The sequence below is a fragment of the Microtus oregoni genome, unplaced genomic scaffold, assembly GCF_018167655.1.
Source record: "Microtus oregoni isolate MIOR12 unplaced genomic scaffold, Mior012 000056F_ref0000123, whole genome shotgun sequence".
NCBI lineage: Eukaryota > Metazoa > Chordata > Mammalia > Rodentia > Cricetidae > Microtus > Microtus oregoni.
In genome coordinates, this window is record NW_024543832.1 from 1,703,834 (window position 1) to 1,718,345 (window position 14,512).

The 14,512-nt window shown below is 38.7% G+C and overlaps 1 gene segment (V, D, J or C); it reads right to left on the reverse strand.

Moving 5' to 3' along the window:
* Positions 1 to 281: 281 nt before the first annotated feature.
* On the reverse strand, positions 282 to 833 carry LOC121438500. The segment is given in 2 exon segments: positions 282 to 703; positions 788 to 833. Coding segments are annotated over 2 exon segments (468 nt in total).
* Between the last annotated feature and the right edge of the window lie 13,679 nt (positions 834 to 14,512).

Consider the following 14,512-nt stretch of genomic DNA (forward strand, 5'->3'; position numbering starts at 1 on the left):
TAAGAAAATGTGTGAACATGTATGTATATGTTCATGTGTATGTAAAACATACAAAGTTATATGTCATTTTGTCTAATAGGAAGAAGCAGATTGTTAGCTTACAGTGCCTGTGGGAAAAGCTATTTGTTATAGTATTTGAACAAATAGGAAGTTTATTAGACTATGACAGTAAAGAGAGGCCTCTAGAGAATTTTTTTCTTATTTGTGTTTGGAAGAGAAAAACACAGATTCCAATATTGAAACATATTTCCATGCAGCATAGTCTAGAACTTCTTATCTTATTAAGCAACCCCATACTGCTCTTGGGAGACCCTGTTGGTCCCCAACGCCCCCTGCTGGTCGTGAGAGTCTCCATATGGAGGTTTTTGCACAGGCTCACACTGGAGTTCTCTCACTGTGTCTGTGGCACAGAAATACATGGCTGTGTCTTCAGTTTTCAGACTGTTCAATTTTAAGAAAACTTGGCTCTTGGAGGTGTCCCTGGTGATGCTGATTCGGGACTGAAGAGCTGAATTATAATATGTATTTCCATTATATGCTATTCCTCCCATCCACTCCAGACCCTTTCCTGGAGGCTGGCGGATCCAGCTTACAGCACTGCTGGTTAATGAGAATCCAGAGACAGTGCAGGTGAGCGACAGGGTCTGTGATGGTTGCACCAGGTCAGGTCCTGACTCCTTCAGCTCTATCTGGGACAGGGCACCTAAGGAAAAGCAACATCACCATCAGTCATATAACCCATAGATGAACAACCTGAGTTCCTTTCCTGAAACCCTGAAGCACTTACAGCTTGTAAATGTCACCAGAAAGAGGAACAGCCCCAGGACAGCCATACTGTGTTGGAGGATCTAGTCAGAAGGAGATGGGGCCTCTTAGCTTGGCCTTGGATTTCATCCTGAGCTTGAGGTCTGCTTTGCATTGGGGGAGGTTCCAGAGAGCAAAAGAGGAAGCACAGGCAATGTTTCCAATTTTACCTCCAAGAAAATGAGATTTGCTTTGTACAACTTAGAGGTACTCAATATTGAACATCAGGAATATTTCTGTAATTCTTTCTGGATTTCCAATCCCAGAAAAACAGGAAGTATTTAGTCATACAATACAAGCCTTATAAGCAAACCATGGAAGTGTTTACATTAACTTGATTCAAATTCATTCAGTTCAGGCAGAGGAGGATACCAAGTTCTCAATGGATTTATGTATCTCTTTAACTTCCAGTAGAGAATTTAAGTGGTATTGGTATTTTTGGTGATCAGAAATCCTGTTTAAGGAACTACTTAAAATTCTTTGTCTTGGTGTCTGTGGAGTTTTCTCATTCTTATAAATTCTCAGGAAATAACTTGTGAAGAAGTAGCTCACACACATTTCATGCATGTGATTTCCCATGTTTATCTGTAAGGAAATCTGTGGGACTGATTTGTGTCCTATCTTATTAGGTTCAGATTTCACCTTCTCACTTAGGAACATCCTTTCAGGACACTAGTTTTCATTCCTCCTGATTTAAGTTAGTCTATCCTTGTACTTTAATATCTATATTTGTCACTCTCCTCTGCAAGCAGCCAATCACAGGTTCCTAAATATGATTGTTGCTTTGGTAAGTTATGGAAAGCTGAGCTACTTATAACATTCAGAAAAAGAAAAATCATACAGCCAGGTTTGAGGGTTATGTTCACTGATGTAATAACAAGACAGAGAACATTAAGTGATGACAAGAAGTGGACTGGAAGGCAGATATGGACATGGGAAACCCTATGACTTTAATGATAGGTAAGGTATAGAAAATAAGAGTTTCTAGTGTTTTTTTCCTGTGTCTTGTTAATTCAAATTACTAGGGAAGAGAAGTGTACACATGGAACTTACCTGTTCATTTAAGATCAGGAAATGTCTGTCTAACATGGCATTAGAGACGTCACAATTTGTATTCATTATTTCTTTATGCATAGTCTTTTCACTTTCTACTGTGATTTGCTGTGGTAAAACTGCTCTTCACATTAGGGAGACAGCCAACCTGTCAAAACAGTGATCATCATGTACAGTATGAGTTCAATGTTCCCTGCATCTTTGAATGCTTCAGGATTATAAAAAGATATTTTTCATACATGATGCTTAGTATGTTTCATCTTCGGTTTGTTTGATATTTTCATTGTGTTTACAATAATCTGGAAAGGAGTATCTCAGAAATAAATGCACATTTCTTATACTATATTGGGGAACTAGGTATAAATCCACTTATTCAAATATTTTTTTTGTCTTTAGTTACTTCAGAGATATTGTCTAAGTTAGGTTTCCATTTCTGTGAAAAGACACCATGACCACAAGTGTTATAAGGAAACCATATAATTTAGGGGACTTTCCTGCAGCTCCAGAAGTTCAGACCATTCTCATCATGGCAGGAAGAATGGCTGCATGCAGGAAGTCATGGTGCTGGAGGAATACCAGAGAGTCCAACATCTTGTAAGGAACAAGAAGTCACCTGACAGACTGGGCAGCACCCTGAGCACAGAAAACCTCAAAGCCTACCTTCCATAGTGACACATTTCCTCCAACCAGGCCATGCCCACTCCAGCAGTGCTTCACATATTAATGGTGTCACTCCCTTTGATATTATCTGTGCCAATTTCATTCAAACTCCCACAGAGAGTTTGTGTCCATATTCCATACTCTCTTACTCCTTGGGTTTTTCTTTTTCCATGAGATTCTCAAGAATGAAGTCACTGGGAAAACAGCATTTGCAAAGGGAATTCATTCATGGTAAAGTCACACATTATTCATTATTATCTTCTATTTGAGAGGTGTATCCTTATTCTTAAGGGTTTTTTCAGTTATTTGTTTAATTATGTAAAGTGGATAGATGGATACTCACTTAATGGGTCATGTAGATTTAACAGTACCAGCCTGTCCACTTGTGTGGTGGTCAGATTCTTTTTATATGATATAGTCTAGGGCTATCATAAAAAAGGGACCTTATTTGGAAAAAATACCCCATTAGATTGGTCTTCAGACAAGACTGATATCATTTTCTTGATCAATGACTGATGCAGGAGGGGCCAGACAGATGTAGGTGTTGCCGTCCGTGTTCAGGTGTTCCTGCATTTTATAAGGAAGCAGACTGCACAACCATGGAAAACAAGCCTACGAATTGAGTTTATTTATCTATTTATTTGCTTATTTATTTACCTATTTATTTTTGATTTTTCAAGACAGGGTTTCTCTGTACCTTTGGGTCCTGTCCTTGAACTAGCTCTTGTAGATCAGGCTGGCCTCAAACTTACAGAGATTCACCTTGTTCTGCCTCTTGAGTGCTGGGATTAAAGGCATCAGTTGAGTTTTTTTTTTTTTTTTTTTGATCTCTGATTCAGTCCTCACTTTTTGGTTTCTTTTTTTTAATTAATTAATTAATTTATTAAAAATTTCCACTTCCTCCCCTTTCTCATTTCCCTATTACTCTCCCCACTCCCTCTCTCCCTCTCTCTCCAGACCTAAGAGCAGTCAAGGATTCCTGCCCTGTGGGAAGTCCAAGGTCCTCCCCCCTCCATCCAGGTCTAGGAAGGTGATTTTGCGTCCTAATTTTCACCCTGATCGTCTGTAATATTTAAGATTAAACAAACACTTTCCTTTCTATATAGCTAACCATATCAATAGGTAACAGACTGGGACAGTTTAAAATGTTTCTGATGAGAAAATGGGGGTGGGGATGATGACAGTATGCACAACTGCAACCATAGTCACATATACAGTTACACTGTTAGGTACAGCCACACTTCACAACACACATTCACACACACACAGAGTCACACTTACAGACACAGTCACAAATAAATTACACTACAACGGTAACATTTCATGATGTAATTACACACACACACACACACACCACCACCACCACCACCAGCACCACCTCAAACACCTCCACCACTATCACATCCACATGTAGAAATATTTATTTACAAGCAGAGGGACTGTTCTTCCTGTCTTTTACACAAGGCCACTATGGTTGGCTTGGGCTGATTATGTAGCCCAAGCTGATATTGAACCATGAGGGATTCTCTTGCCACTATCTCCCCAGAGACAGAATCAAAGGTGCTCATTCCCAACCATCTCATACAGAGTTCTTCAAAAATTGAAGTAATTTTTTCATATAATGAATTCTGATCATTATGTTCTTTCCTCAACTCTTCTCATATCTTTCTATTTCACAACTTGCCGATCTCTATAACAGGCTTATTTTTAGAGACATGTTTGGGGCCAGACACATAGCATTCACTTTCATATTGACAATAAACAGTTTAAAAGTACAGAATTGACAATACTTGTTCTCTTAAAAATTATTATATGATATATATGCTAGTTTTATAGTTTGCAGCATTTTTTTTTAATGTTTACAATGAATAGTGCTACAATACAGGGCTGAGGAGATGGTTCAGTAGTAAGGTGCCTGCCTCACAGAATATGTGTTTTAGCTTGATTTTCAGCACTTAACTCTGAAGCTGGTTGTAATGATTTATCCTTATAGTCTCAGAACTGGTAAGGTAGTAAAAGAGCTTCTCTGGATCTTGCCATCCAACCATTCTATCTGACCCTCCTGAACTTCAGGTTTAGTGTGAGACCCTCAAAAAATAAGGTAGATGTCAACTGAGGAACACAATCAGAATCGACTTGTGGCCTCTACACCCATGTGCAATCATACACTGTGATAATTAATGTTTCCATTCTTTTGATCATTTCCCTTTCCATGTGTTGAGCTCATCATTTATAGTTATTTAGAAGCAAGTCAAGAATGCTGCAGTCCTAGGCAGAGCTGATTTTTATTGGAAGCAAGAATAGCTCTGTATTCTTAATACCACGTGAAAACTTTCATACAACAAAAGTATGTGCTCAACTATGTTCATAGCAGCTATGTTTGTAATAGCCAGAACCTGGAAACAACCTAGATGCCCTTCAATGGAAGAATGGATGAAGAAAGTATAGAATATATACATATTAGAGTATTACTCAGCAGTAAAAAACAAGGACTTCTTGAATTTTGTGTACAAATGGATGGAAATAGAAAACACTATCCTGAGTGAGGTAACCCAGACCCAAAAAGAGGAACATGGGATGTACTCACTCATACTTGGTTTCTAGCCATAAATAAAGGACATTGAACTTATAATTCGCTATCCTAGAGAAGCTAAATAAGAAGGTGAATCCCAAGACAAACATATAGGCATACTCCTGAATATTAACCTTCATCAGGTGATGAAAGGAGACAGAGACAGAGACCCACATGGAAGCACCAGACAGAAATCTCAAGGTCCAAATCAAGAGCAGAAGGAGAGGGAGCACGAGCAAGGAACTCAGGACCGCGAGGGGTGCACCCACACACTGAGACAATGGGGATGTTCTATTGGGAATTCATCAAGGCCAGCTGGCCTGGGTCTGAAAAAGCCTGGGATAAAACCGGACTTGCTGAACATAGCGGACAATGAGGACTACTGAGAACTCAAGAACAATGGCAATGGGTTTTTGATCCTACTGCACGTACTGGCTTTGGGGGAGCCTAGGCAGTTTGGATGCTCACCTTACTAAACCTGGATGGAGGTGGGTGGTCCTTGGACTTCCCACAGGTCAGGGAACCCTGATTGCTCTTTAAGCTGATGAGGGATAGGGACTTGATAGGGGGAGGGGGGGGAATGGGAGGCCGTGGCGGGGAGGAGGCAGAAATCCTTAATAAATAAATAAATTAAAAAAAGGAAAAAAAAGAAAACTTTCATCTGCCCTTTCTACTCTAGGAGCTATCATTCCTTCTCCAGCCACAAGATTTCCTATTTTAAGTCTATTAATGTGGTAAATAATATTTCTATGTATACAATTCTGATTTTTTTTTTTGGTTTTTCGAGACAGGGTTTCTCTGTGGTTTTGGAGCCTGTCTTGGAACTAGCTCTTGTAGACCAGGCTGGTCTCAAACTCACAGAGATCCGCCTGCCTCTGCCTCCCGAGTGCTGGGATTAAAGGCATGCACCACCACCGCCCGGCCAATTCTGATTTTTTTTAATTTGAACTTTTATTCTTGAATTTAATACCTTGTAGATGAAATGCAAGTACTATAACTCAGGGCTAGCCTAGCCCTCATATCCTTTAAAATATCACATTTTCATCAGAAAATAAATTGTTGATTACATCATTCAAGACAAACACCAGCCCCCCACTTCTATTTGATATCAAGCACTTACGAATGTGTGTAACACAGAATAAAAATGGATATGATCAATATTCTGAATGTGGAGTAGGAAGTTCAAATAAAATCAAAGAAATAAAATGAGGAAAGAACCTTCCTTTCCAGCTTGTGGCACTCATCCAGAATCTAGAGTACATGAAATGATGAAATCATTATGTACTGTAAAGACTTTCAGAGCATTCAGGAATCTCCCTAATTATATTCAACACCACACACTGCTTGAAATAGTAAAAAATAAGAATGTACTGTGCACATGAAAACACATTGTCTGCAACACACTGAACTGAGGAAGGCAGGGGCTACTGAGTTGTGCTCTCAGTCATTGGTGTTCTGATTGTCACTTTGGATCTTAGGCAGAAAGTCGATCTGGGTTGTGTTTAGAGCCTTTATAAAGGAACAGGAGGCCCTGACTGTGAAATCAATACCCAACTCCAAGTCTCCCTGGGCACCTGACACCTGAGCTGGGATCTGTGTTCAGAGGATGCTGTGGTAACTTCTGTAAGGTAATCTATTAACACAGTATGAGAAAATATGGCTCTCTTAAGCAAACATAAAATCTCATGCATAGACACAGACAGACAGACATAACAAAAGAGAAAATCTATAGAAAGACATATATACTAGAGCAAAGAAATATATGTATGTCAATACGTTATTTGAATGTCATTCGTGTTTATTAGAATTTATTCTATTTTAAATATCATGTTCATTCATAATATAGCTTGATAATATTGATACAACCCAGTACCCTCTTTCTCCTGCATCCACTCTGAATGACCCTGTGATCCCTGAGCTATGTGTTGTCCTGTGGATTGAAATCTCAGAGAAGTGATTAAAATGAGTTTTTCTTGAGAAGAAAAATGAGACAGTTCTTTTTGATGAGAAATAGGTACTAACCTTTAAGAGGGAGTAGTGATGATTCAGACACCGTATTTATTAATTAAAATGAGGAATTAATACTTGGAATGTTTCTTTTTAATCAAAACATCATATATACCACACAAGAACACTTCCTTCAAATTAACTCACAGCACTAGATTGGTAGTTTGTTAAATAAATATTTTTTTCAAGACAGAATTTTTCTATGTAATAATCCTAGCTATCCTGGATCTGACTCTGCAGTCCAGGCTGACCTTGAACTCAAATGATCAACCTGCTTCTGCCTTCTTAGTGATGAAATCAAAGATGTGCACCACGACTACCAGGAAATACAGTATTTTGAGTTATGCATACATGTTTCTGTGTGGATGGTGGATGGTGAATGGAGACATTCAGAGGTCCAGACTCACATGTGGCTCTGAACTGCACTGAGTCTATGGTTTACAATCTCATGTCTCTTTAGTCTCTTTAAGGTCTGATGTTGTTCACCACAGAATCATTTCACCCTTTATGACAGTTTTCATTTTGTTCATGTCTGAGTACAACCTATATTTAAAAAGCAACTTAAATGGGGCAATGGAAATAGCTCTGCAGTTTGGGTTCTTGTGAAGCAAAGCCTTCAACTGGGATCTAAATTATGAGCTCAAGTCTTCAAGGCTAAAGAAAGAGCTGTGTGTCAGCCAATAAGTTTTCCCATTCATGGGATATGGAGACAGCGTAATGACTGGGACTCACTAAAACTAGTCTAACCATTTGTGATCTCCAAGCCATTGCAGGAAGTCCTTCTGTCTATGTGTTGCTTTTATTGGTTAATAAATAAGGTGCTTTCAGCCAATGGCTTAACAAAATATAGCCAGGCTAGACGATATATATATATATATATATATATATATATATATATATATATATATATAGAGAGAGAGAGAGAGAGAGAGAGAGAGAGTAGGCAGTGTGAGTGAAACTCCATGTATCTGTCAGAAGAGAAAGACATGAGCCACCTGTCAGAACCTTGCCATGAGCATCTTGGTAAAATATAACATAAATAGAAATGGGTTAACTAAAGATATAAGAGGTAGCTACCAATATTCTTGATAGTGATTATTTTGGGAGTCTGGGAGGCTGGGAAATAAACAAACAGCCTCCAGCAACAGGGTCATTTGATACAACTTGTCATTAAAATAAGGTGCTGATTGACAGGTGAATGAATCACATATCAAAATGTATACAAATACACATATATACGAGGGCAGGGTTAAGGGAAGGGAGAGAGAGAGAGAAAACAGTATAACAAATACATACATATATAAATACAATTTTATAAAATAAACATGAATAAAATTAATACAAAAACACTTATCAAACTGAAAAACAGAAATTTAAATAAACATTTGGACACTTTAAGGATTACTACACACCACTACTGTAGAAAGAATTCCTAATTGTGATATGGAGAATCAGCACATCAAAGATGTGTCTGGACTTCACTGCCTCTCCAATATCACTGCCTCTCCAATAGGCTCTACTGTGACCCAGAGCTCTGTGTGAACTTAGTGCCCCCTGCTGGTCCTTAGGAACCTGCAGGGAGGTTTGCACCTGAGCTCATAGTAGCATTCAGTAACTGTGTACTTTGCACGGTAATACATGGCTGTGTCCCCAGACTGCCTATTTCCAGGTAGAGAGTGTTCTTGTCCTTATCACTGGAGATGGTGAATCAGATCTTCATGGCATCAGCATAGTAGATGGAACTACTACCACCACTAATGCATGAAAACCGCTCCAGCCCCTTACCCATGTCTGGGCAGAACCCTGTTCATGTTATAGTTACTGAAGGTGCATCCAGAGTCTCAGGAGCTTCTCAGGCTTTACTAAGAATCCTCAAGACTCCACCAACTGCACCTCTCACTAGACACCTGAGAGGGCAGAGAAATCTGATCATAAAATTGACCAAAATCCATTTTTCATTCTCATGCACACATATGAAACACTGTCTCATCTCTATAAATTACCTTTTAAAATAAAGACAAGAAAAAGTGAACTAAACCTCAAGTCCATTGTGAGTGGTCTGTTTTTAGTGCTAATCACTGAATGGAAGGACCTGGGAATTCATGGATGGGCTCCTTTGCTAGAGCTGCAGGATCAGGGTAGTGTTGGTATTCATGGGCACAGAGACAACTTATTTTCATGTCTTCCTGCTATAGGAAGCACTGGAGTTGGATCTCAGTTGAAGGAATCTCTCAAAGCAGATAACAGTCATCAAAGACAATGATGACATTTATAGAAATTGACACAGTATTGTAGTTCAGTATTCATCCTTTCCTGGTTAAGGATTCATCACCTATTGTTCTCTTTTGTGCAACCTCACAGAACTTGCTTTATTTCCATGATATATGTCTCCTCTGCATAAATGTATAAGTAAGGAGTTCCACACATATCTCTGTTTCTATACACAAGCTTATCTTTTCCCGTTGTCTGTACTGGACATTTCTACTCCCTGATCTGTCTCTTAGATAGGGTCAGACCTGCAATGTGATATTTGTAGAACTCCTTGTCTGTTGTGGGAATACTTGGGTGTTGTAGTAGGAGCTGCAGGCCTCTTCTCATAGCCTGGCTCCCGCATGGCTAGCTTTACACCAGAAATAACAACACACAAATTGTATTCATTTAAACACTGCTTGGCCCATTAACTCTAGCCCTTACAGGCTAATTCTCATATCCCGATCAACCCATCTCTAATAATCTGTGTAGCATTAGTCTTACCAGGAAAGATTCTAGCCTACATCCATCCTGGGTCTGAGCTTCATGCTTCTGCCTCAGAAAGCAGATCTATCGTGTCTGCCCGGGAGAGGGGAGCATGGCGTCTCTGAGCTCACTTCCTCTTCCTTCCAGCATTCTGTTCTGTTTACTCCTCCCACCTATGTTTTAACCTATGAGGCCAAGCAGTTTCTTTATTACTTAACCAATGACCTTCCTCTATCATTTCCCCTTTTTCTGTTTAAACACTTGGGAATTTTCTCAGTTTTAATTATTTCTGAGACAATGCTGTTTGCAGACAACAGTAGACTTAAAAATGAGACAAGGCTTTTCATTGTCTCACTACCACTTTGCAGTTACATATTTCTATTTTCATCAAACTCACTTTCTGCATCCTTATGTTCTCTCTTTGATTCATTTAAGCTTTCTACCATTATCTTCTTCATGTTTACACCAGGCAACTCATGACTGCTTTTATGTTGTTTTAGCCTGGTTTTTATTTCATCCAATTAATATAATGAGCATATCCTGGGATTTTGCTTAAGTTTTAGGATGACCTTGCTTTTTTTCAGTTGTTAACATTTTCTTAAATTATCTTGTTTCCTCACTACTCATCCCCTTTATTTCAGCACACCTCACTTTTGCTTTCAGTATTACTCTGCCTTTGGTACTCTTTGTTTCTAACACAAGATGTCTTCCATTCCTCGGGTTTTCTTTCCAGTTCCAAAATCTAAAAACAGAAGTGAGAACACCAAATACATAATCTAGGTTCTAAAATGATCAAAATAGGCAGTGTTCCTCCCCCATCAATCTTTATTCTACTGTTTGACACATGAATTTCTAGTATCATTCATGTTTCTCCTAGGCTGAATAAACACAGAGGAAAAGGAGGCAAAAAGAATATAAAAGGTGGAGCATGGGGAGCAGTGCTGTGAAACACTGTGTACTGGATGTGACATGGTGATCACATTCATGAACTCATAATGGTTGCTGTTTTGTGTGTAAACCCTACATAAGACCAAGTCTTCCAAAACCCTAGTGGAGAATATTTTTACCTCTTATTGAGGAGCTGTTGGATGTAGACCACTCCTGGAGAGGAAGAATGCTTCTCATCTGAGACTGTAGTCATTGGTATTTTCCCATGTTACAGTGTTTGTGCCCATACACATGCACATATGGCCAATATTAAGTGACCTTCTACTTGCCATGAAATGGTGAGAAACTTACATAGGGAAGGATATGGAAGTGAGTTGAATGGAAATAGCATAGAGATGTGATCATATTTAACTATATAAAAGCAGAGTATACAATTCTTTAAAAGAAAGAAAAATAGTACCTACTGAATAACTAAATGGTTTAAAGAAGCTTTTGCTAAATGTGATATGCAGGGGGTAGTCAAGACAACCCTCAGTAAAAAGAATGATGATGAAGTTGTAATACACATTATCTCAGGTACTACACTGCAGTTACCATGATAATAAATTCAGCTTGGGACCAGTCCAAAATCACACACACACACACACACACACACACACACACACACACACAGAGAGAGAGAGAGAGAGAGAGAGAGAGAGAGAGAGAGAGAGAGACAGAGAGAGACAGAGAGAGACAGAGAGAGAGAGAGAGAGAGAGAGAGAGAGAGAGAGTTTAGGTGAAGAAGTAGAGACCTAATGAGGTGGATGGTGTTTAGGGAATGCCAAGAGTAAAATGAGTATTAGCTAGGTCACAAAATGATTAATTTTAGCCTTCAAGGGGCATCAGGACAGGCTGAAAGCAGGACATTGGGATATTTGGAATTCAGAAAACCAATTGAATTTGTGTAGGGTAAAGGCTAATGTCTAAGTTTGGAGAAGAACACAGGGGCCAGGAGGAAATGAAAATTTACTTCTTGCTTTTCCTTGCCATATCATGCAACTGAAGGACAAATGACTGGTGAAAATATAACTGTAGAGAATCTTAACTGAGAGGGCCTGACACTGAATAGTGCAGTGTAGCACTGGCAAGGGCTTTATGAGATTCCTTAGTGGAGATGTGCACAGAGTAAAATGTGCATGACCATCCATTGTATTGTTGTGCTGGCTTAGTGAGACAAGTGCAGGACCCTTGATAGTTTCTGATTATTATATTGGGACTACTCAATAAAGAGTTACCAGGAAGAGAAAGTTTGATATCTACTCATTCCTTTGGAAAATGCTTCTCCTAACCAGAATTCAGCATTAAGTCAAATGTTGCAACATTCACTGTATGCAGAACCCATTTATCTGTAGGTGCTGAACTAACCTTAAAAGGCAGAAGTATCTTTTTGGATTCTAAGTCTGCATTTTCAAAAGCTAGAAATTCAAGGAGTACTCATTTAGCATCTGGGTCTGTTACAGCCTTACTTAATATTCGTAAAAAGTCAGTAAATGGTTCTGTCTCTCTCTCTCTGTCTAACCCTGATACATGATTCAATTCTTGTTCATAGTTCTTGATTCCATTCCCAAATATTTAAGGCTGCTTTGTGGTATAGGGACAAGATTTCTTCATTTTGAAGTGCTTGAACCTGTGGGACAACATAAGGGCCTTCACCAAGAATTTGATTTTGGGAAGTCTTAATGCCTTTTGCTTTTCCCTGTTGTTCCATAATTTGACATCCTCTTTGAAATAAATTTCAAACATCAATTGATGTCCATCATCCAGGACTGCTGGAACTAAATGAAAAAAAAATCATGTGGGGTTGCCATGATGGTAGATGCCCAACTCTATCATCTCCTTAACAAATGTGGAATGTAAGCCATAAGTTTCAACAGCTTGCTTAATTTCTTTTAGATCACTCCTTCCTATAAGTATCCATCTACCTTCTTTGGATCCTTTTGAGCCTTTAGAATCTGATGCTTTGTAGATTTGTAGATTACAGGGTAGAAAACTAAAACCCTAGGTAAGCCATCTCTGACAGTCATTGGTGGTGTTGAATCCTGCCCTTGTGCCTTCTCTCCCTGTTCATCAGCTCCAATAATTACCTTAATTATTTCAAATATTTTTATTATTTTCTTTTGTAAAGATGGAATCTCCTGGCCTGTACATATTTTTCATGATTTCATTGAGGCACCTAAGTCTCCGGTCCTCATTCTGCATATGTGATTCCAGGGTCTGAAGTTTCTCCTTTAAAAATAACATTTCATTCTTGGACTTTACTTGAACTGCATGCAGATTGCCATCCTGGAAAGACAGTTTTTCTGTTAACTTATCATGACTTTTGATAACTTTTGATTGTCAAATTCAACAGTATGAATTCTTTCAGATAACTTCTTAGTACACTTAGATATAGATTTAATTTTGTCTGTAATAGTATTAACTTTTTCAGGTAACCTTTGATTTTTGATGATATTAATTTTGTCAATTAACTGTTACTTATTTGTCTGTAAAGACTGTATCATTCCCAAAAGTGCCATATTATTTCTTAATGATAGAACATGAAGAAGAAAACTTAAACCTGATACCCAATAAACTGAAGTATCACCATAGTCATATAAGCCTTGCATAATACAATCCATAGTATTAGCAAAAAAGTTACTAAAAGTTGCATTGTTAATGAAGTCTGCCATAATGATTTATGTATTATCCGTTATTGTCCAGCAGATTTCGTGGTTGCAGAGTTGCGACTAGAAGCAATGCAACTGGTGACAACAGAAATGGTCTTGGGCTTCTTTAGTTTTCACCTTGGCACTCGTTAAATACTGAGAAATATGTGTTGCTTGACAAATTAAAGGCGATTAAATCAATTACATACACAGAGCAAGAAACCCAGAACCCAGGGGCAGGGAGCAAAAACTGGAAGCTGCACAAGTCAACACATGGCATGGAATCAACCTGGGGAATGCAGTAGTCATGTGTGCATGGGCTTCAGAAATTTCAAAGTTGCCACAAACAGTAAACTCCACTGTGGCAGGGATTCTACAAAAAACCACTTAGGCAAAAGCAAGCCTGTCTGGACCATCGAAGAGCTAGGCTGTTAGGCCGTCCACCCAATAGGTGTGAAGTTTAAATTCACATGGGAGCCAAGTGTGTCACGAATGCTTTATAAGACATCCCACACTAGTTCAGAATAGAGATTAGATGGTTATTTATATAGGGGTAAACTCACAAATTAGAATTATTTGAATGGAGAACAGAGATCGAATCCAACAATCCAGCAATCTGAAAGTGCAGCCAGCAAAAAAGAGGAAGGGGCTGGTGCAGGCTCTGCATCAACATATATGGTCTAAGAGGCCACAACCCAGTTGGCGGGTAACCACAAGCTGTAAGATTTCCTACAGCAATGCCATCACCATTTGTTAAAGATGATTTCTTTATTCCATTGTATAGTGTTAGTTTCTTTGTCAAAAATCAGGTGTTCATAGCTGTGTGGATTAATATCCAGGTCTTCAATTTGATTCCATTTGTTAATGTCTCTGTTTTTATGCCAATACCAAGCTGTTTTCAATACTGTAGCTCTGTAATAGAGCTTGATGGCAGGGATGGCAATGCCTTCAGAAGTTCCTTTATTGTATAGAATTGTTTTGGCTATCCTGAGTTTTTGTTTAAGTTGATTATTGTTTTTTCAAGTTCTATGGAGAATTGTGTTGGTATTTTGATGAGGATTGCATTGGTAAAATTGCTTTTGGTAAGATTGCCATTTTTACTGTG